This window comes from Scyliorhinus torazame, chromosome 3 (assembly GCF_047496885.1).
Source record: "Scyliorhinus torazame isolate Kashiwa2021f chromosome 3, sScyTor2.1, whole genome shotgun sequence".
NCBI lineage: Eukaryota > Metazoa > Chordata > Chondrichthyes > Carcharhiniformes > Scyliorhinidae > Scyliorhinus > Scyliorhinus torazame.
Window position 1 is genome coordinate 30,697,064 of NC_092709.1, and position 23,275 is coordinate 30,720,338.

The 23,275-nt window shown below is 46.9% G+C and overlaps 1 protein-coding gene across 1 annotated transcript; it reads right to left on the bottom strand.

Annotated features, from left to right (window-relative positions):
- Positions 1–798: 798 nt before the first annotated feature.
- Positions 799–1,913, bottom strand: cytl1 (cytokine like 1). The gene is made up of 4 exons (XM_072495514.1): positions 1,652–1,913; positions 1,522–1,566; positions 1,277–1,423; positions 799–1,129 (listed from the first exon to the last, which is right to left on the bottom strand). Exons 1-4 carry the CDS (start codon positions 1,793–1,795, stop codon positions 1,046–1,048), a joined length of 420 nt encoding a protein of 139 aa, XP_072351615.1. The 5' UTR covers positions 1,796–1,913; the 3' UTR covers positions 799–1,045.
- Positions 1,914–23,275: the final 21,362 nt, after the last annotated feature.

Below are 23,275 nucleotides of genomic sequence, written 5' to 3' on the forward strand. Positions count from 1 at the left end.
CTCTATAATAATGTTGGTATAATATGGTACATCCATGGCCCTCTATAATAATGTTGGTAGAATATGGTACACCCTGGCCCTCTATAATAATGTTGGTATAATATGGTACATCCATGACCCTCTATAATAATGTTGGTATAATATGGTACATCCATGGCCCTCTATAATAATGTTGGTATAATATGCTACACCTGGACCCTCTATAATAATGTTGGTATAATATGGTACACCCTGACCCTCTAGAATAATGTTAGTATAATATGGTACACCCATGGCCCTCTATAATAATGTTGGTATAATATGGTGCACCCTGACCCTCTATAATAATGTTGGTATAATATGGTACACCCATGGCCCTCTATAATAATGTTGGTATAATATGGTACACCCATGGCCCTCTATAATAATGTTGGTATAATATGGTGCACCCTGACCCTCTATAATAATGTTGGTATAATATGGTACACCCATGGCCCTCTATAATAATGTTGGTATAATATGGTACACCCTGACCCTCTATAATAATGTTGGTATAATATGATACACCCCTGACCCTCTAGAATAATGTTGGTATAATATGGTACACCCCTGGCCCTCTAGAATAATGTTGGTATAATATGGTACACCCCTAGCCCTCTAGAATAATGTTGGTATAATATGATACACCCCTGACCCTGTAGAATAATGTTGGTATAATAGGGTACATACCCTCTAGAATAATGTTAGTATAATAGGGTACACACCTGATCCTGACTTCAGAGTCGAGGCAGGTTCACAATCCAAATAGATACACCATAGTTTTGTTACCTTGTTTATTTTTGTGCACTACAGCATTAATCAGAATCGAATTTAGCAGACACCGCCCCACCCCCATCCTGTGTAGTAACTCATTTTAACTAATGTATCCACTGCATACAGAACATCAAACCATCACTCGGCAACCCCCCCCCCACCCCCCGACACAGGAAAGCCTGCCTGGTTCTCAGGCGGTTGGTTGGACGCGGAGTTGTAGCGATTGCGGCTCAATGTCAATCCAGCGGAGTCTTCATTCCAGGAGCTCGTCTTGCGGCTCGGGCGGAGGAGGCGGGCGTTCCAGCGCTGCGCAATCGTCGATGAAGAACACCAGGTCCTGTGGAGTGACAAAAGGCAGTAAAATATGACACTGAACTGACAGTGTTTGTGTGTGTTTCAGGAGGAGACGCTGGTTGGTGTGGAGCAAGTGCAAACAGTTGTCTATAGTCCCTGCCCGGATAAGACAAGGCAAAGTATACAATACCCTGTAGCAGAGTCGGTCGATCATGTTGTACAAGCGCTTGACTCGCACTTTGAGGAACTCAATTCTTTTGAGCTCTCTGCACTGGGGAGTGATGAGGTTCTCCAAAGCGTAGAGGTGGTCACGAAGTTTGATGGTCACACAGGAGTTCTGCAGCATGGACAGAGAGATCCCAGGATGAATGGGTGCACACCCCAACAACAGTCACAGCCACGTTATTACATTTCTCAAATCGCACACGTACTTACATGCACGTTAATGTAGAGCTTCGGCAGGTTAGCGAGGCACCGTTTCTGTGGAAGGAACACAATTCATTTAGAACCGCCGTGCAAAGGTCACACTGAGCAATCAAACCAGCGAGTCTGGGCTGCGATTTACCGTGATCGAAAACGTCTCTAATCTGCCCAGAGACTCCGTAATCCCTTTACTCAATCTCACAACAGCAGAGTAGCAGGTCGGAGGGGCAGAATCGGCAATTACAAGGAGTGTGGAAAAGAGAAAGATTTTCCTGGACAAACCCATCCCGTCTCCACAGCCTTGCGTCAAAATCGAAGTTCCCCTGCTGGAGCCTCACTTCTTTATATTTGCGAGGATGGAAAGTGAGCCCAGTACCAAGCAAGTTCCGAATTATGAAACCTATTTATTACCCACCGCCCCTTTCAGAATTGAATTGGACCCTTGTTGAGGCTGGACTCCCTCTCAAGGGGCGAATCAGATTGAACTAATCGGAACCTGGGACGTGTTCCCAACGAAATCTCAGCAGGGAGCCGCTGGGGGAAACGGGAAATAGACAGCTGGATCATTTTTAGAATAGGGTCGAGATAAACAGCCATGTTTCTCATTAACGAGGAACATTGTTTCCAATTCTGGGATTTACAGATTCCTTGTGGAATGGCCCAGAGTCACACAAGCAGCTCCCTGGCTCCCATACAGTCTTTGCTAATACTTCGGCCTTTCCTCTGCCTGTGATCTGGCTGCTGTCACCTCACACACAGCTCTCCCTATTCTCTGTGCACCTAACACAAATCATCTTCCAGAAAGCGCTAATTCCAATTCTAACTTTGAACGCAACCACCTGGACTGCTTTGCATGTAAAATATAAACCAATATAGAGTCCAGTTTTCTGTAGATTGTTTTACTTTATGTCATAATACTCCTCCCAACATTGAAAATAACAAAGTATGAGGCCCTCATCGAATCACAGATGTCAGCCATTCAGTCCATTATGGGTGGTTAGCATAGTGGTTAGCACTGTTGCTTCACAGCACCAGGGATTGGGTTCGATTCCTGGCTTGGGTCACTGTCTGTCTGGAGTTTGCACGTTCTCCCCGTGTTTGCGTGCATTTCCTCCGGGTGCTCCGGTTTCCTCCCATAAGTCCTGAAAGAAATGCTGTTAGGTGAATTGGACATTCTGAATTCTCCCTCTGTATACCCGAACAGGTGCCGGAATGTGGCGATTTGGGGATTTTCACAGTAACTTCACTGCAGTGTTAATGCCAGTCTACTTGTGACAATAAAGATTATTATTATAAATGTGTGCTGGCTCTTTCAAGGATCAATCCACTTTGCCATATCCCTACAATTCTCTTTGCTTCAATTATTTATCCAAAGTTACTGCTGAATTTGTTTTCACCATTCATTCAGGCAGTCAGTGCCTGCTAAATCCTAGCCACTTCTTATGTAATAACACTTTTCCTCATGCCACCTCTGATGTTTTGCCAATCACCTTGAATCTGTGCCTGTTGGTTAAGGCCCTGCAGTATTGGAATGCTTCTTTTAAGCCCTTCATGATTTTAAACACGTCATTGAATCTTCTCTTTGCCTTTGCAGCACTAAGGAGAAGGACCCCAATTCCTCCAGTCCATTTACATTAATCCCTCATCCCTGAAACCATGATAGTAAAGCTGGAACTCTACCTCAATGAATGGCAGTTTGCACTTTCTCCCTGTGTCTGCGTGGGTTTCCCCCGGGTGCTCCGGTTTCCTCCCATAGTCCAAGGATGTGCAGGTTAGGTTATGGGGATAGGGCTGTGTGGACAGGGAGTGAACCTTGTTGAGTGCTCTTTTGGAGGGTCAGTGCAGATTCAAGGGGCTGAATGGCCTCCTCCTGGACTGTAGGAATTCTATGATTCATTCCCAGAAATTTATGTTTCTATGTGGATTCTCGAAGCACATCGAAACACAGTTGGAACCTAACCAACCCCCACACATAAAGACACCGTTGTCCATTGTGAATCTAACTTTAGGTTTTACTCTTCAAGGCACAGAAACCCACTTAAATTGAACCCACTTAAAACTATATCTTATTTCTAATGTTTACTAACAGAAGTATAAATCCCTTAAAGCTACCTTTGTTTCCCGAACACAATCATATGCATGGTTCTGAACCTAGATATAAATGGGTATCGAGATTCGCAAACCAGCTGCACATTTACAGAGTAAAATCCTTTCTGTTTGTGAAAGGTGTAATGTTTGGGGTTGTGATCTGGATAGGCACCCGTGCAGCCGTCAATAATCCCGTGAACCCTTAGAAAATCCAATCATATGGGAAACACATCTTCATATTGCAAAATATTTTCAGGAGGCAAAACAGATGAACTGATTAGCCTGGTAAACAAAGCCTCATTGGTTTGGTGGGTTGCAACTGGTCAGCGTAGACTGGGAGCTTTGGCAGCTATCTTCTGTTTGTTGCATGGAAAGACTCAAGAACATAAATGACAATATAGTAGTTGTCTTTAGAAGCACTGACTGAATTGCCTTTGTCATATGTTTGACTGCAGAAATCTGTACAGTCCATGATGGACTCCTCCGGGAATCAATGTATTTGCACTTGGCTAATTATAATTGCTAGGCCCTGTACATATTGATATCAGTATTAAGAAGAGGAAGTTCTGACCAAGCATTGAGGCCCAGATGTATCTGCCTGACATTCTTTTTCTGTCATTCTCCTTCAAAACCTACAAGTGCAGAGGAAAGCCCAGAGAAAAAATGATTTGCATTTATATAGTGCCTCTCACAATCAATGGAAGGCTCAAAGCCACTGATGTAATGCAGGAAACACAGCAGCCAATTTGCACACAATAAGGTCCCACAAACAGCAATGTGATAATGACCAGATAGCCTTTCTTTTGTAATATTGATTGAGGATAAACATTGGCAAGGACACTGGGGATAACTCCCCTTTTCTTCAAAATACAGCATGGCATCTTTTACATTGAACCCAATCTGCCTGTTTGGGTGAAGGGGAATACAAAAATTAAACATCCTGAGTGAAGCAGGTTGAATTAGAAAATGCTGACAATTAATTTATTTCTCATTAAACAGCAAAATAGCAATAGATCACTACATCCACTGACTGTCTTCATCTCCTGCTACCTTGGGAAAGTGGGCAGCATAATCAAAGACCCCTCCAGCCGAGTTATTCTCTCTTCCAACTTCTTCCATCGGGCAGGAGATACAAAAGTCTGAGAACACACACTAACAGGTTCAAAACAGCTTCTTCCCCGCTGTTACCATACTCCTGAATGACCCTCTTGTGGACTGAACTGAGCTCATCATATATCTCGACTGAGTGGCACTACACTCCATATGCTTCAACCAATGCCTGTGCCTATGGATTTATATAGTGCATTTATGTATGTCTTAAGTTTTTGTCATGTATGGAACGACGTGTCTGGAATGTGCGCAGAACAACACTTTTCCAGTACACATGACAATAAATCAAATTCTTCGATCCTGGCTCCAGGTCACTGTCTGTGTGGAGTTTGCACATTCTCCCTGCGTCTGCGTGGGTCTCACCCCACCAACCCAAAATGATGTGCAGACTAGGTGGATTGGACACGCTAAATTGCCCCTTAATTGGATAAAAAGGATTGGGTACTCTAAATTTTTTTTTTAAACCAATAAAACAAATCCAGATCCAAATAGATGCAAAAGTACACAGAAGGCACTCAGAGCAAGTCCAACCCAATAAGTCTGGTTGCAATTATAATAATCTTTATTGTCATACATAGGCTTACATTAACACTGTAATGAAGTCACTGTGAAAAGCCCCTAGTCGCCACATTCATGTGCCTGTTCGGGTAGACAGAGGGAGAATTCAGAATGTCCAAATTACCTAACAGCACGTCTTTCGGGACTTGTGGGAGGAAACCGGAGCACCCGGAGGAAACCCACGCAGACAGTGGAGAATGTGCAGATTCCACAGTCAGTCACCCAAGCCGGGAATCGAACCTGGGTCCCTGGAGCTGTGAAGCAACAGTGTTAACCACTGTGCGACTGTGGGAAATGAATTTCCCGGCTGTGTCTATTATATCTCGTAAAGTTTACTAGTTTGTGACTTTACAAGTTTCATATATGTGATGACTGTGTCATTCACTGGAACCTCACCCTTGAAATGATTACATTTACTTCAAAAGGGTTTGTTCAGTTGGTTGTGCAGGCTATTGTTCCAATAATGGTACTTGTGTTTTATCCCCCAAAGGCTAACCTCATACTTGAAGTATGCTGTTTTATTTATTTGGGAAAATAGTATTTATTTTAGGAGCCCTAAGCTGCCTGTGGTTGCTTTGTACCAGCAAAAATATGCTTGAAATTTGGAGCTCAGGTTTAAATTAATTTCTGCTGTTTTTGAAGTCTCTCTCCATCCAAGTGGCAGCATTTTATTCATGCATAGTTTGAATACTTTATTCCGGTAACAAGAAAGGAGGATAATCTATTAAAATATATAAATAATGTATTTGTTTAACTTCTATAAATACTTGCACATCTAGAAATATTTATTAATAAAATTCAGTGGAATATTTGAAGGCGAGAAACTGCTGAAATAACTTACTGTTTGTAAACGGTTATACTTTGTGACAGATTAAGAATTCAACATCTGTATGTATGTTTTAAAAGTAATGCTTGAAACTGTTGTTATTGCATTACTTGGCAACTGAAAACAGTCTAGGGGTAATGAGATATGCTATTAACCCTCACTGTTTATCTGCTTTCTGCGGCTGAATTGTGTGGTACACTTTCCACCTACCAGAAAGCCTAATGGGGCAGTACAGGAATAATAATACTGAGTTAGCATTTAAGCCCTTATATTTCGTTAGGGCAACCGGATTGACCTGATCGGGGCATCATTCTGAATTCTCCCTCGATGTACCCAAACAGGCACTGGAATGTGGCAACTAGGGGCTTTTCACAGTAATGTCAGTGCAGTGTTAATGTAAGCCGACTTGTGACAATAAAGATTATTATTATCTTCATTCATGTTTATAATGTCTAAATCTAAAATCAATTAAATGGAAATTAGCTAACAACACTGCCCTGATTTTAACTTGGGCAGGATACGTGGGCGGTACGGTAGCACAGTGGTTAGCACTGTTGCTTCACAGCTCCAGGGTCCCAGGTTCAATTTCCGGCTTGGGTCACTGTCTGTGCAGAGTCTGCACACTCTCCCCGTGTCTGCGTGGGTTTCCTCCGGGTGCTCTGGTTTCCTCCCACAGTCCAAAGATGTGCAGGTTAGGTGAATTGGCTATGCTAAATTGCCCTTCATGTCCAAAAAAAGGTTAGGTGGGCTTACGGCAATAGGGTGGAGGCGTGGGCTTAGGTAGGGTGCTCTTTCAAAGGGCCAGTGCAGACTCGAAGGGCCGAATGGCCTCCTTCTGCATTGCAAATTCTATGATTCTATAATTCATAGCAGGACCAAAATGAGAAACTTAACCAAAAAGCCAACACTGGAGATGCCTAGGTAATTTCGACTGCCAGGCCTCACTTACATTTGCTTGATAAATGGGCAAGGGGAGATGGTATCATGATGATAATGTCACTGGATGAATACTCCAGAGGTCCAGGCTAATACTCAGAGGACATGGGTTGAAATGCCACAATAAAGCAGGGATATGAAGCTAGTCTCAATAATGGTATCCATGGTTTCTTGACATTTATAGTTAGGAAAAACAATTTACGGGCATTGATAATAATAATAATCATCGCTTATTGTCACAAGTAGGCTTCAATGAAGTTACTGTGAAAAGCCCCTAGTCAACCCATGAGTCTTTGTAGCTGGTAATCTCTGTGAGTAACTAGCATGACATCATCAGCATTCAGGAGTAATACTCTGATCCAAATATGCATAGAGATTCAATTATATCACTGGATATCATTGGGAAATTCAGCGAATAGCTTCCTCCCCATCTCTTGCCTTGCTACTGTTCATTTTTGCCCTGTGTTTCATCAGCTGCAGGTCTCGCCAGAGATCCTTTTAATTCATTTTTTTTCAAACTTTTTTTCCAGAGACCTACTTTTGCCAACTGGCCAACCTTCGTGACTCACACCGGCTGACCTTTGCAGCACATGCCATGTTCACTTATCTTTAATGTGAAAAGGGAGCCTGCTTGATCCTCACAATCTCACTCAAATCAGGTTCACAGGAGGAGAGGACAATGCGCATATCAAATGCAGACTTCAGCCAGTTCCTTTGTGCCATCTTCACCTTTGTGAAAACAGAAAATACAACCTCACACTTGTAGATCGTTGTGAAGGGCAATGGCAACAAAATGCTTGTTTTACTCAGCACTGGATACTCCTGAGAGATGGTACTCCAGAATGCTGACAGCTTCATGGGCTTTTGGCGTGTTTTTAATGTGGTATCACAGGTCAGGTACAGCAGCATAATCTTTTCATTTGTTGTCAGCTGTAATTTAATAACCTCAACCTCAAAAATACATTTTCACCTACCACTTCTCTTTCAAAATCAGAAACTTCTCTTCTCATTTGCCAGTACTTCCCTGCACATAGCACACATGGGCTTTGCATCCTGATTTGCATTGGCACAATTAATAAAGCTATACCTAAAGAAATTATCTTTATGCTGCTTTGCTCCTGAATTCAGTTTCTTCTTAATAAGCTGTTCACCTGAGGCCCTGGAGCTCTGGATACAGCTCACACCAGCACGGCTTTGTCCTCCCATGGACTCTCCTAAGAAGCTCTCTCCAGCAGATTCAGTTGTGAGATCCTGGCCTGTTTGTGTCTCTGGCCCTCTCTTCCTTATTACAATTGGCACAATTGACAAAATCATATCTCAAGAAATCATCTTTATACTGCTTTGTTCCTGAGTTAAGTTTCTTCTTTGGGGGCCAGAGCACCCCCTCCCCCACACTCCCGCCCACAAAACCATAAGAACACAATGAACAATAGATAATACATCTACGGTGGAGAAAAGGGCCTAAGACAGAACCAGAAAATAGCAGGAAAGGGGAGGGGGGAGCAGAGGTGGGGTGGGGGAGACAAGGTTGGGGGGGGGGGGGGGGGGGGGAAGAAAGAGGAGGTGCCAAATAAGGAAAGGCATGTAAATTGTAAACAATAACTGTTTCAATCCTCTCGTGTACAGTGTACAAATGTAAACTTCAATAAAAATATTTATTAATAGAAAGTTTCTTCTTTGTAGGCTATTAACCAGAGGCCCTGGAGCTCTGTACAGAGCTAACACTAGAGATCCGGACTCTCCTGCGCAGCTCTCCAGCAGATTCACTTGTGAGGTCCTGTCCAGTCAGTACACTATTCTTGTGTCTCGCTGTCTGTCACTTGTAAGAAAATGATTCTTCTGCACAGTCCTCCTGCATTGCTTTCCAGCCGCTAGAAAATGGAAGAAGCTCTCCTCTGTGATTTGCCGCCAAAATCATGTACATAGAGGGCGTTTGATGATAAGTGTATACACAGGGCTTGTTCTGTGACTGTTCACTGCTGCCACTTCTGCCCAAAAGACTGCAGCTTAATTTCTTCTCATTTAAAAGACGGAAGTCGCAATATTCTCAATCAAAATGCCAGTAGCGGTCGTTGGTCACTTCTCCTGCGATCGGAACCACATGGGAACACTGCGACCAATCACTCCGCGACCCTCCCGACACCCATCCGTGACCCACCCATGGGTCATGACCTGCACTTTTACAAACCCTGCTCTAATTCTCTGCGACACTCCCCAGGTTAATTCATCGCTCGTTCACAGAAGTGCATCACATGTAACCAGACACTAACAACTGACAATTAAGCAGCCAAGCTAATCGCTTTTTATTGAGGAGTGAATTACTAATTGAACAGCTGGGCCTGCCCAAAATAGTCAAAGCACTTAATTTGCTTTGACATCTATGGAAATTGCAAATGACAATTATTAATTGCCTCATGTAGACAGTTGACCACAATAAATATAAGCAGTTTAATTGGCGTGTACTTTACTTATATTTTAATTTGTTTGTTGCAATATGTTTAAACCTTTGGACATGTGCTCTTTTTTTGCCAAAGTTTCCCAAACATATTCTGTGACCACTTTCCCCTCCCCTCCCATTGAACAATATGATTTATCTGAGCTCCCTTGGATATTTTCTCTGGCTAGCTCTAATGCATTTATTTTGCATGAGTTCAAATGCTCTCTAACCTAAACCTTGGGTGCCTTTTATCTTTGTGGTCTACCACAAGGGACATACATATTTCAAACAACATGTAAGTTTAACTCAAATATTTGTGACGTAACCAGCCAGTCGTAGTTACCCATGAAGAACAATTTACCTTCTGTTCATTTTGAACAGGGAGGGACGATCCACTGTGCACTTTTAGTACATTTCCATTGCAAAAAAGGAGCAACGTTTAACAAATTAACATTCCATCTATTCATCAAAATTCCTCAAATTGCTACATCCTGGCATTTGAAAATATAAGTTGTGCTATTTAAAATAATTATCTTTTTTGTAGTTACAGTTAATAAGAAACAGAAAATACAATTTGGAGCCTGTGTCAAATCAGAACACTGATCTTTAAATATTAAGGAATGACGGACATACAGTGCTCTTAACAAGTTTCAACTGACAGTACCGTACCAGAAGGAAAAATAATAAACTTGCATTTATATAGTGCGTGGCATATTTTACAACCTCAGGAGATAGAGTACTTCACAGACAATTAACTACTTTTGAAGTGTAGTTGCCTGCATAACGTAGTGAAACGATATTTTGTACACAGCAAGGACCCATAAACATCAGGATTGGTCGACAACAAATGACCAAGATTCATCTAAATCATCTTTTATCATCCAGGTGGTCATATAATATGACAACGATGAAATTATTGATTGGTCAATGCGCTCAATCCCGATCGATTAGCTTGCTGCAGATATCCACATGATGCACTGAAAAAGTATGGAACAGCTTCAGGAACCACAGGTCCAAAGTCATTTTTTTCCCCAAGCTTGCTACATATCCAAATGTCATGTCTAAAATTAATTGTAAGTTATACCCCAAAGATCGACTTTCTGAAGCACATCTATCTAATTGGCATTTGAATAAATCAACACCGACACCTTCCACACTGTTCACAACAACTTATATAGCACCTGTAACATTATAAATTGTCACAAGTACATTCAGAGAATCATAGAAACATAAAATCCCTACAGTGCAGAAGGAGGCTATTCAGCCCTAGAGTCTGTACTGACCCTTCGAATGAACACTCTTTGCCCACACCCCCCTATCCCTGTAACGCCATAACCTAACCTGCACATCCCTAGACACGAAGGGGCAATTTGTCACGGCCGATCCACCTAACCTGCACATCTTTGGACTGTGGGTGGAAACCAGAGCACTGCGGAGGAAACCCACGCACACACAGGGAGAACATGCAGACTCCACACAGACAGTGACCCAAGGCCAGAATTTAAGATGGTGTTGTGAGGCAGCAGTGCTAACCACTGTGCCACGGTGCTGTACATATGTTATTAAAGTCCTGGAACAACCGTAAAACATTTGCTAGGATACCGGGCAAGAACCCATATTTTAATTTTTGAAAGTGTGAGGAAAGGATACTTCGCTCTCCATGATTCCACTGGCGAATAGGTACCTTTTATGAAATGAATGAAATGAAAATTGCTTATTGTCACAAGTCGGCTTCAAATGAAGTTACTGTGATAAGCCCCTAGTCGCCACATTCCGCGCCTGTTCGGGGAGGCTGGTCTTATATCAAGCTTTATTCTAAACACAGGATTAAGCACATTAACATCACAGAAAATAGCTTTTCAATTAACAGTTAAAAATTAAAAAAATTAAAACGAAACCCCTTTTCACTACGAACTTATACCTTCTCTATCTCCAATCAAGCAAAGCCCATCACAGGTCAAAATCACAGGTATAAATAAAGTTAGTAAACACAGGGTTACTTGATGTACATTTGTATAGAGATTTCTTGGAAAGGCTGCTTGGAGGGAGAGAGGGAGAGAGAGAGACCCTTCCAGCAACAACCTGCAGACCCTCCTGTCTGTGTCAGCTTGCTGCTCAACTTAAAACTCCGAGCAAAACCTGCCAAACCTATATCACCCGCAAAACTACAGCCAGGGTCGTGGGTGTGTGGTGTGACCAGGGGTGATCCCACTCCCTGGGACTGGAGGTGTCTAGGCATGGACTGCCATTGCTGCGGCTTGCAAGGCAACCATCTTGCTGCGCACCTCACTGAACACCCACCATGCCCCCTGGTTCTGCAGAATGCCACCGGCGGTATGTGTGCCTGCACCCGAGCCCACCCTCCACCATACCCCCACCACCCAACGGGCCACCACCCGCCGGCGGGGAATCAGGAGGCCCACCCAGCACAATGGCCGTGAACCGTACCCCTGGCAAGGGCAGCACCAGCCGACAGTACATCTGGCAGCAGGGGCAAGCGCCAGAGCCAGAGTCCCCAAGGTGCCTGGAACGGAGGGAGCCAGGGGTGCAGGGGTGGGGTGGGAGGAGTCATGAGGGGGCATGGTTCGCAGCGCCAACTGGGGCCACCATGTAGCCCGTTGGATACGCACCATGTGAACATGTCTGCCTTTCAGCCCCTACAGACAATGGATATTAGAATTCAAATAGCAATGGTGGACTTCCTCCCTGCGGCTGGACGAGCTGGCGCCGCTCGAGATCACCCTACCTAAGCCCCCACCTCCACCCTATCCCCGTAACCCAGTAACTCCCACCTAACCTTTTTGGACACTAAGGGCAATTTAGCATGGCCAATCCACCTAACATGCACATCTTTGGACTGTGGCAGGAAACCGGATCATCCAGAGGAAACTGACGCAGACACAGGGAGAAAGTACAAACTCCACACAGACAGTCTCCCGAGGCCGGAATTGAACCCGGGCCCCTGGAGCTGTGAGACAGCAGTGCTAACCACTGTGCCACCATGCCACCCAGGAGGCTCTTCACTAAATTGCCGAATTGAGGTGTGTCTCTGGGATAGTGGAGGGTGATGGAGACAGCTGTGATGGGAGATCACTGTCATCACCGGACTCGAGTTCCGGGGGTGGCTTGGGCCTCTTGTCGAGGGCTTCCGTCCATGCTGCTCTCCTCATCGCTGCTCGATACATGGCTGGGCTCAGGCTGTGGCACTGGCTAGGGGCGGGGACAGCAGATGGACCCGCCCCATCACTAACAGGTCTTGCAAGACGCAAATGTTATGGGTCAGAGTTTAGAGAACCCCAAGGTGTATCATGGCGTTCACCTGACCCACAATTTTTAATAGATTGTGGTATGGGGAGCACACGGCTCACTCTACAGGTGTGATACAGCCGAAATGGACCAGTATTTTAAAAAACAAACAATATTTATTCTATGAACTCAAGTTAACCTTTCTAAAACAAACAGTGAACATCCTAGCAACCAGTAAATCAAATACACCCCCCAAAGAATACAACACTAAGTAATCTATATGCTGTCCTTTTACACCCAGAAGTCTTAACAAACCTTTAAACAGAAGCACATCAGGGTTTACATTCAGTACTGAAAACATTTATAATTCTGAATTCACTAAATGCTTAAGAAATAGTCCTTCATGGCAGAGAGAGATCAACATTACAGCTGCTTTTTCTGACTTCAGCTGCAACACACTGAAAAACGAAACCAAAAAGACAGACACACCCAAGCTTTTCTCAAAGTGAAACTAAAAGCAGAATCAGAGCTCAGCTCCACCCACACTTTGACATCACTGCAGTAACATGAGCAGCTAACCATTCCTTAAAGCGACATTCTCGTGACACAGACAGGATGCATGATTACTCTGCGGGCCGGGGGGGCGCGGGGGGGGGGGGAGTGGGGATGGTGGGGGTGAGGGTGGCTGTGAGGGTGAGGGTGGTGGTGAGGGTGGTGTGTGGGTGGTGTTGGGGGTGGCGTTGGGGAGGGGGGGGGGTTTGACACACGTGGCATGGAGAACCGCAACTCAATGGGGTCTCACTTCTTCATCTGCAGATAATCTCCACCCCACCGACCTCTGTTTCCTCTGTGACGCAGATCACATCCAGGCCACGATGAGGGGGGTCACAGGTTTAGCTGTCCCCCTCCAATCTTCTCCCGCTCCCGGCAGTTAAGGACGGCCTTCTCCTGGTGGGGGGGGGGGGGCAGAAAACGACAATGACAATGTTAGACAGTCCGACGCAGGCAGCACAGGGGGTGGGTAGATGGTCACCTCAGTGGCCAGGGCAGCCGGCCACGGCAGCTGGTAAGGGTGCCGGCATGTGGTGCAGTGTGGGAGTTCGGTCGCCCTCCAGGTCGGGGGGGGGGGGGGGTGAGGGGGTAATTCTTGTGTGGGACGGGGATTATTGTCGGGGCACAGTGCTGCCTGCTCACCCTGGCTGCCCTGAGGCGGTTGTGCAGTTTTTTTCCTGCACCGCTGGTTGGTCTGGGCAGTGCTACTGGTGGCACTGACCACCACTGTCACCTGCGCCCTGGCACAGTGAATGGCACCGGCTGGCAGCCCCCTTCCCGGGCCGGGGTACAGGGTCACCCGCCTCTCCTCCACGGTGTCCAGGATGGTCTCCAACTCGGCAACTGTGAATCTCAGAGCCGCTCTCTTCGCTGTCATCTTGTTCGCTGGGATGGTGTGTGTAGGGAGTGAGGTGTCTATATGTGGCTGCAGCTTGTCAGCCTCCTGAGTGTCAATCATGGACCCGGTGAATTGGGCACCATTTCTCATTGGAATCGATTGTGTTCCACGTGGCGCCGTTGCTGGCCTCTTAACAGTCGCTGAATTGGTCCAGCTGCAGTGCCAGTTTTGATGTAATTGAAGTCTCGAATCCTGCCTGCCCCAGCATCAGTTTCAGGAATGGACAACCCCGCCTCCTGTATTCAACACAATGCTCAAGCTCCATTTTCTTATGGGGTTCTTCAAAGCAGTCATTTTCAAATCCAGGGTTGTGACCTGCAGGTGGGTCGTGTGTGGGTGTCAGAAGGGTCGCGGGGCCATGTGTCACCGTGTTCCCGATCATGGGGCCATGCATCGCGACGTTCCCGATCACAGGATATAGTGTCCTGCGGCACAATCGGCGTTTAAAAATGTCGGTCGCGACCGGCTTTCAGAATGCCGGCCGTTTTGCGCATGCGCGCCCCTCAGCAGTGCGCAGGCCCGGAGCCCAGGAGGGGCAGAACGCCTCCTCCCGACATCAGCGCGCTGACCCAGGAGCAGATTTTTGTTTAGATCGCCGGAGTCTTCCTGCCTGGAGCGGCCGGCGGCAGACAGCAGGTCACGTGCGCTACACTGACATCACGTATTCTGGACGGGAGAGAGATTCCTCCATTTTGCAGCTGCCAGCAGTGCTGGTGTGAGCTCCAGGGCCTCTGGTGAACAACCCATTAAGAAGAAGCTGAAAACAGGAAGAAAGCAGCATAAAGATGAGGTATTGGTTATTAACTGAACCACTGCAAATCAGGATTCCATGTTCATGTCTGTTATATGCAGGGAAGCACTAGCAAATGAAAGTTTAAAATGCTTAAAAGTTCAAAGAAATTTGGCGCGTTCGAGGACAAATCTCTCCATTTTGTTCAGTGGATGCAGTGAGATCTTAAATCATAAGCTGAAGTCATTATCAGAAATGTAACAGTGAATGACAAAGCAAGTGAGATTGTGAGGACCAAGGAGGCTCCCCTGCCACATTAAATGTAAGTTAAAATGATGGGTCGTGAGGTCAGCTGGTGTGGGTGTTGAAGGTCAGCGCATGGATTGTGAAGGTCAGCTGGCATGGGTTGTGAAAGTTGGCACACGTGGGTTACGAAGGTCAGCCGGCGTGGGCCGCGAAGATCGGCTGGCGTGGATCCCGAAGGATGGCCAGTTGGTAAAAATGGGTCCTGGGCACAAAGATTTGAAAAACACTGCCTTAAAGGACCCTCCCAGCTAATGGAGATAGAATGTGTTGTATTCCACTATCTTTCAAACAGCAACTTCTCCATGCTGCACCATCACCCATCTTGTACCTGGATTCATAACTTACTGTTCAGTGTCAGAATTAAGATGACTTGAACAATCTGCTTAAGGCAGGCAAGTTCAACCCTTGTCGAGGGCAGCTACTGAAACTCAGTAAGTGGTCTGTTTGTCTTTCCCTTTTATGAGCTGAGCAGAAAGTGCTGTGTGTAAAAGGAATCAATAGAATTCTCATATTTTCAGATCATATTAGTGCTTGATGTCTAAAAGAAATCAAACATTATGTTGATAATCACATCACCATTCTTTTCCAGAACTTACTATTGCTCTGGTTGCCTTCATTTGTAATTGACTCCTTAATTCATAAAGGACAGAAATGTGCCATTAAAATGTATGAAGCAATGACTTATAATAAAATAACTTCCAGCTGTGTCCACTAAACACAAAAATTAACTCATTTAACACAATACAGAAGATGAAAGTTTTTTTTCTGTAAAAACACAATCTGTGGAGCAAAGAAAATGCAAATAATTAATGGCAACATTAGAATACTTTGATGTATTTTTATACGAGCAACATCACATGACATTAAGAAGTCTTTAAAAGTTAAGCGCAAAATACTGTGGTTGCTGGAAAATGGAGTCCCGCCCCAGCAGAGTTCTTCCAGCATTTGCTGTTTTTATTTGAGTCCTTAAAAGGGTGTTGGGCCGGATTCTCCGTTGCTGATGCCGAAATCGTAATCAGCGATCGGGCGGAAACTCGATTCCGTCGCCGGAATTGGGGCCGGCCAGGGGTTGGGCTGTGGGGTCGCGGTTTGCGGGTTAGGTTACGCGTACGGCTGGCGCCATGTTAGGCGCCACGACCAGTGCAGGTCATCAGCAGTGCGCATGCGCGGTCTGGGACACGGCCATTCTCCAGCCATTTTCGGCACGGGCGACGGGTGTTTAAGTTGCCACCGGTGCTAGCCCCTCACCGGTACCGGAATTGGTGAGGGGTCGGCGCTGAATTTCCTGTTGTGAAAGTTGATACATTCTACGCTGGCGTCAGCACTTAGTCTCCAGAACGGTTGTTTTTATAACCCTCTTCCTGCAAGTACAATCCACCAAGGAAGGAGAAAACCTGATGCCACACATGTAGATATAAGGACTGAAAAGGTTGGACCACTTGAACTGGTAGCTGAAGTCCAAGAACCTGGCTTTCCAATTTGTGTTAGGTTACTGTGTTACTTGTCAGCCTTTCCCCAATGGATTACACTCCTGCCTCTGAGCCCAGGTGGTTGTGGGTTAAATTCCCAGCTCAGGACTTGAGTACAGAAATACAAGCGGATAGGACAGTGACCGAGGAGTGCTGTTGGAGATGCTACTCTTTTGGGTGAGAATTTACACTGAGACCCTGTCAACACCCTCAGGTGAATTTAAAATTGGCAAGATACTATTTTAAAGAAGAATTATCCCCAGTGTCCTCGTCCATATTTATCCATCAACCAACATCACAAAAATCAGATTATCTGGTCATTGTCACCTTGCTGCTGTGGGAGCTTGTTGTGCATAAATTGGCTGCTGTGTTTCCCTACATTACAGCAGTGACTCCACTCAAAAAGTGCTTTGGAATGTCCTCAAGTCATGAAAGGTGCTATCTATATAACCAGCTCACTGATGCTCAGTTTGGGTTCTGCCAGGGCCACTTAGCGTCTGACCTCATTCCAGCTTCGATCCAGGCATGGGCAAAAGAGCTGAGCTCTAGGGCAGCACGGTGGCACAGTGGTTAGCATTGCTGCCTCATAGCACTGAGATCGCAGTTCGATCCCGGCTCTGGGTCACTGTCCGTGTGGAGTTTGCACATTGTCCCCGTGTCTGCGTGGGTTTCGCCCCCACAACCCAAAGATGTGTATGGTCGGTGGATTGGCCACGCTAAATTGTCCCTCAATTGGAAAAAATTAATTAGGTACTCTAAATGATTTTAAAATAAAAGAACTGAGCTCAAGAGGTGAGGTGAGAGTGACTCCCCTCAACATCAAGGCGCAATTTGACTGAGTAAGGCATCAAGGAGCCTTAGCAAAACTGGAGTCAATGGGAATCTGGAGTCAAATTCTTTGCTGTTTGTAGTCATACCTGGCTCAGAGGAAGATGGTTGAGGCTACTAGAGTCAATCATCTCAGTCTCAGCCCATCTCTGCAGGAGTCCCTCAGGTTAGTGTCCTAAGCCGAACCATCTTCAGATTTCATCAATGATCTTTCCTCCATCATCAGGTCAGAGGTGGGGATGTTCGTTGATGATTGCACAATGTTCAGCACCAGTCACGGCTCCTCAGATACTGAAACAGTCCACGTCCAAATGCAACAAGACCTAGACAATATCTAGCCTTAGGCTGACAAGTGGCAAGTAACATTTGCACCACACAAGTGCCAGACAATGACCATTTCCAAGAAGAGAGAATCAAATCATCACCCCTTGACATTCAATGGCATTACCATCATTGAATCCCCCACTGTCAACATCCTGGGGGTTCCCATTGATGAGAAACTGAACTGGGCCAGCCATATAAATACTGTGGCTACAAAAGCAAGTCAGAGGCTGGGAATTCTGAGGCAAGTAACTCATCTCTGCCCCCCCACAACGCCTATCCACCATCTACAAGGCACAAGACAGGAGTGTGATGGAATACTCTCCACTTACCTGGATGAGTGCAGCTCCAACAACACTCAAGAAGCTTGACACCATCCAGGAAAAAGCAACTCACTTGTTTGGCACTCCACCTCCAACATCCGTTCCATCCACCACCAACGCACAGTAGCCGCAGTGTGTGTACTATCTACAAGATGCAGCACAGGAACTCACCAAGGCTCCTTCAACAGCACTTTCCAAACCCACGAAGGACAAGGAGAGCAGACGCATGCTAGAACACCTCCACCTGCAAGTTCCCCTTCAAATCACATACCAACCTGACTTGGAAATATATCACCATCCCTTCACTGACATTGGGGCCTGGACACTCTACCTAACAGCATTGTGGGTGCACCTACACCACATGAACTGTAGCAGTTCAAGAAGATGGTTCGTCACTACCTTCCCAAGGGCAATTAGGGATGGGCGACGACCTCCGGTGACGGGGTGTGCTGAGTACTCGCACATCAGGTGACTCTCCTCCTACGAACCTGAAAATAATTTGTTTGACTTGAAATAGCCCGCTGATACATGGAAAAAAAGCATCCCCACGCCTCAGCCAACACCAACGCGAACGGAGATGCCATTGAGCACCACAAAAGGCCGAAAAGAGATGGGAAAAGCCAGGAGAAGTGAGTGGCTGAGCTGGCAGACACACGAGGTGGCGAAACGCTGGCCACGCCAGCGCGAGGAGGACCGACCCACCGCACAAGGAGCCTCCCTCTCCAGAGGGTGGTTTGGAGGATGTTTATCGCAAGAGAACTGAGAGAACATAGAGAGGAGACGAGGACCGATATCCAGGTTGCGGTTAGGGTGGCGGACACGGAAGCTCTGACGACCATGCAGGTGACCCTGGACAAGGCAGAGAGGCAATTAGAAGTCCAGGAGAGCACCATAAAGGGGTTAGAAAAGGCCTCAACAGACCAGAGCAACTGGATCGCCGCCCTGGAGAAGGAGATAACAAGGTTGGTCACGACACAGGGGAGTCTGAGGGGAAAGATAGAAGATCAGGGAAACTGATCAAGGCGCCAAAACCTGCGGATAGTAGGCCTGTCGGAGGGGACTGAAGTCAGGGACCCCACAGATTATGCGGCCCAAATGCAACCCACCAGAAATAGCCAGAGCCCACTGGTCACTCCATCCAAGACCCAACCGAGAACAACCGAGGGTGATAATCAAGACCAGGAAAGAATCCTGCGCTGGGCAAGACAAACAAAAAACTGTAACTGGGAAGGTCACCGGATCAGGATCTACCAGAACATTGAGGCTGACCTGGACAAGCACTAAACAGAGTTCAACAGGGCGAATGCAGCCCTGTACAAGAGCAGCGTAAAACTTGGGATGCTGTACTCGGCCAAATTCTGGGTCACATTCCAGGCCACTTCTTCACGGCCACGCTGGAGAAACGACAGCAGGGACAGCGGTGAAAAGAGCACCGAATAGACTTCATTTATTAACTTAATTAACCAACTTGAAGGGCACTTTGCGCGGGACTGGATTGTTTTCTTCTGAAGACGGGAGTTGCAAAAGAGAAAGGAAAGAGTGAGAGCAGCAGAGTACAGGAAAGATTGAGGAGAACGGCAGGTTGGGAGAACAGATAGCAGATAGCAGATAACTGGTGGGTACATAACCGACCCCGGGAGGGGTGTCCACAGCACGTGTGGGAAAGCTAGCATCAGGAAGCATTAGTGAGAGAGAGGCCGCAGTGCATATCCCACAAGGGAGAGAGTGCCTGACAACGGGGGGTTCGCATCACTAACGGGGGAAAATTAGGAGAAGTAATGGGGGCAAGGGAATACGGGGGGGCAAGAGGAAGGGGGGGAGGAAGATGGGGGACGAGGGAGAAAGTATCATAGGGGTAACATAGGAGCAAAGATAGAAAGGAAATTAGGCTGGCTCCAACAAACCTACCATTCCTGCTACGGGACGAGGGCCAGGGGGATAGTCATACTGCTAAAAGAGAGGACAATGTTTACTGCGACGATGACGGTTACGGACCAAGGGTGACGGTACGTCGTGGTCAGCGGTGTCCTAAACGGGGTATCAGTAGTCCTGGTTAACGTGTACGCTCCCAACTGGGACAACACAGAATTTATTAAAAAGCCCATGGCGGTAATCCCTGATATCGACACGCACCGACTGATCGTGGTGGGAGGGGAGACTTTAACTGTGTACAGGACCCACTGACGGACAGGTCAAAACCCAAAACGGGGAAGACCTCGAATAAAGTGAAAGAACTCAGCATATTCATGGAGCAGATGGGAGCAATGGACCAATGGCTGTTCACCCACCATGGGGAGAAGGAGTTCTCCTCCTTATCCCAGGTACACAATGTATATACACGGATCGATTTCTTTGTATTGGGAAAATTGGTGCTCCCAGGGCTGGTAAGAGCGGAATATTCCGCAGTTGTAATATCCGACCACGCTCCACATTGCGTGGATGTGAGGTTGGAGACAGGCTGTGCCCAATGCCCACCATGGAGGTTGGACATGGCCCTCCTGGCTGATAAGGCTTTCTGCGAGGTAATATCACAGGCCATAGATGAGTATATTATGAACAACCAGAATCGGGAGGTCTCACCCTCACCAATCTGGAAGACACTGGACGTTATGGTTAGGGATGAAATTATTGCCTACCAGGCACATAGGGATAGGGAGGAGATGGCGGCTAGGCAAAAGCTGGTCAACCCCATACTATAGGTAGACCGGAAATACTCCAAGGCCCTGACTGTAGGGCACCTGGTGGAGAGGAAAAAGCTACAAATGGACTTTGACCTGCTCTCTATGAGGAAAGCAGTGCATCATCTCCGCCAGGCATAGGGAACCCTGTATGAGCACGGGGACAAAGCCAGCCGCCTGCTGGCTCACCAGCTGAGAAAACAGGCAGTCACAGGGAAACAGCACAGGTTAGAGACAACAGAGGCAAACTGGTAGTGGAGCCTGAAAAGGTCAAAGAGGCATTCGAGGTCTTCGACCGAGGGCTGTACACCTCCGAGCCCCCAGCAGGGGACTTGGTGATGAAACAGTTCCTCAATGGACTGGCCATGTCAGTTGTGGGGAAAGATAGAAAGTGGGGGCTGGAAGCACCACTAGAACTGGGAGTAGTCATGGAGAGTATTAACTCCATGCGGGCGGGGAAGGCGCTAGGACCAGACAGATTCCCAACGGACTTCTACAAAACAGTTGTGGTGGCACTGGCCCCGCACCTGCGGGAGATGTTCCCAGACTTGTTGGCAGCACGGTAGCACAGTGGTTAGCACAATTGCTTCACAGCTCCAGGGTCCCAGGTTCAATTCCCGGCTTGGGTCACTGTCTGTGCGGAGTCTGCACATCCTCCCCGTGTGTGCGTGGGTTTCCTCCGGGTGCTCCGGTTTCCTCCCACAGTCCAAAGATGTGCGGGTTAGGTGGATTGGCCATGCTAAATTGCCCTTAGTGTCCAAAATTGCCCTTAGTGTTGGGTGGGGTTACTGGGTTATGGGGATAGTTGACCTTGGGTAGGGTGCTCTTTCCAAGAGCCGCTGCAGACTCGATGGGCCGAATGGCCTCTTTCTGCACTGTAAATTCTATGGAGGGGTACCCTGCCACCCACACTAGCACAAGCTTCAATCTCGCTGATACCAAATAAAGATAAAGACGCAACGGAGTTCGGGGGTGTTTTGATTTTGCGGGGGGGGGGGGGGGGGGGGCAGCATTTTATGGAATTTGAGATGAAGGTTGTAGCACCCATTGAAGCTCTACACTGAATTGCAGGAGAAATGGAACCACAACAATTAGAAGCGATCTGCCGGTGGTGTTGCGGTGCCAAACCTGGCGGTCCTCACTCGCTATGAGCTAGGAGATCTGGAGTTGGAGGGAGAGCGAGGCCACAGATCGTCAAGTCACGGAGAGGCTGGCATGTCTGAGGGAGGTAAATGTGAGACATTCAGGATGAGGGCAATGATGGAGGCTCATCTCCATCAGAACAATCTAAATTCATGCTGAGGACACTGAGAAACCTCATTGCAAGTAAGACCAATCTCTAAGGAAAGGATGTAGTGAGATGTTAACTTGTGTGATATGCCGGCTGAATCTCACCCTTTGTTTACATCCCTCAGATGAATCATCCATCAGAGCCAGCCAAGAGACAGATGACTCTCCCTTGACATCAGAGATGTTGAAGGAAGCACACACCTTTTCTCAGGACCCAGCACCAGCTCAGATAGACACACGCCAGAGCTGTGACCGTGTCAGGAGAGTTGTTAGGGCACAGCAGCGAGGACAGTTCACACTCATGTGATGATTGAAGGATTTTCGGAATATTGGCTTTTAAATATTGGGACGAGTTAAGAGTTAAAAGCCTGGGGGTATAGTGGATTTGGCTGCAATGGTCATGTATTTTTTAAATGAATTTGTTTTGCTTCTATCAAATAGCAGGTGAACTTGGACCAGAATAATGTGGATTGACAGGAGAGGCTAAACGTGGACACGAAAATACAGGCCAAGATCCTAGCCAGGAGACTGGAGGACTGTACCAGAGGTGATAGCAGAGAGCCAGGTGGTCTTTGTCAAGCGAAGACAGCCAACATTGAACATCAGGCGTCTGCTGGGCTTGATAATGACCCCCTCCGGGGCGAGAACACCAGAGGCGATCGTCTCCCTAGGCGCAGAAAAGGCCTTCGACAGAGTCGAGTGGAAGCACCTCATAGAGGTACAGGATCAGTTTGGGATTGGAGCAAGGTTCACCGCCTGGATGGAACTCCTGTACAATTCTCCCACGGCGAGCATACGGACAAATACCACCAGCTCTAACTACTTTCAGCTGCTCTGAAGCACAAGGCAAGGATGACCCTTATCGCCGCTGCTGTTCGCCCAGCGATCGAACCATTAGCGATCGTTCTCAGGGCGGCAAAGAATCGGATGGGGATCTGGAGAGGGGACAGGGAGCTCAGAGTTTCACTCGATGCGGATCACCTGCTCCTCCATGCTGATTTCTGGGTCCGGGATGTAGAGGAGCAGGTGAGTTTGGAGCCTTCTCGGGCTACAAACTCAACCTGAGCAGAAGTGATGTCTTTCTGGTGAACCCGCAAAGGGGGGGGGGGGGGCGGGGAGGGGCAGAGCTGGAGGGACTGCCATTCAATCAGGCCCAAAGCAAATTCCACC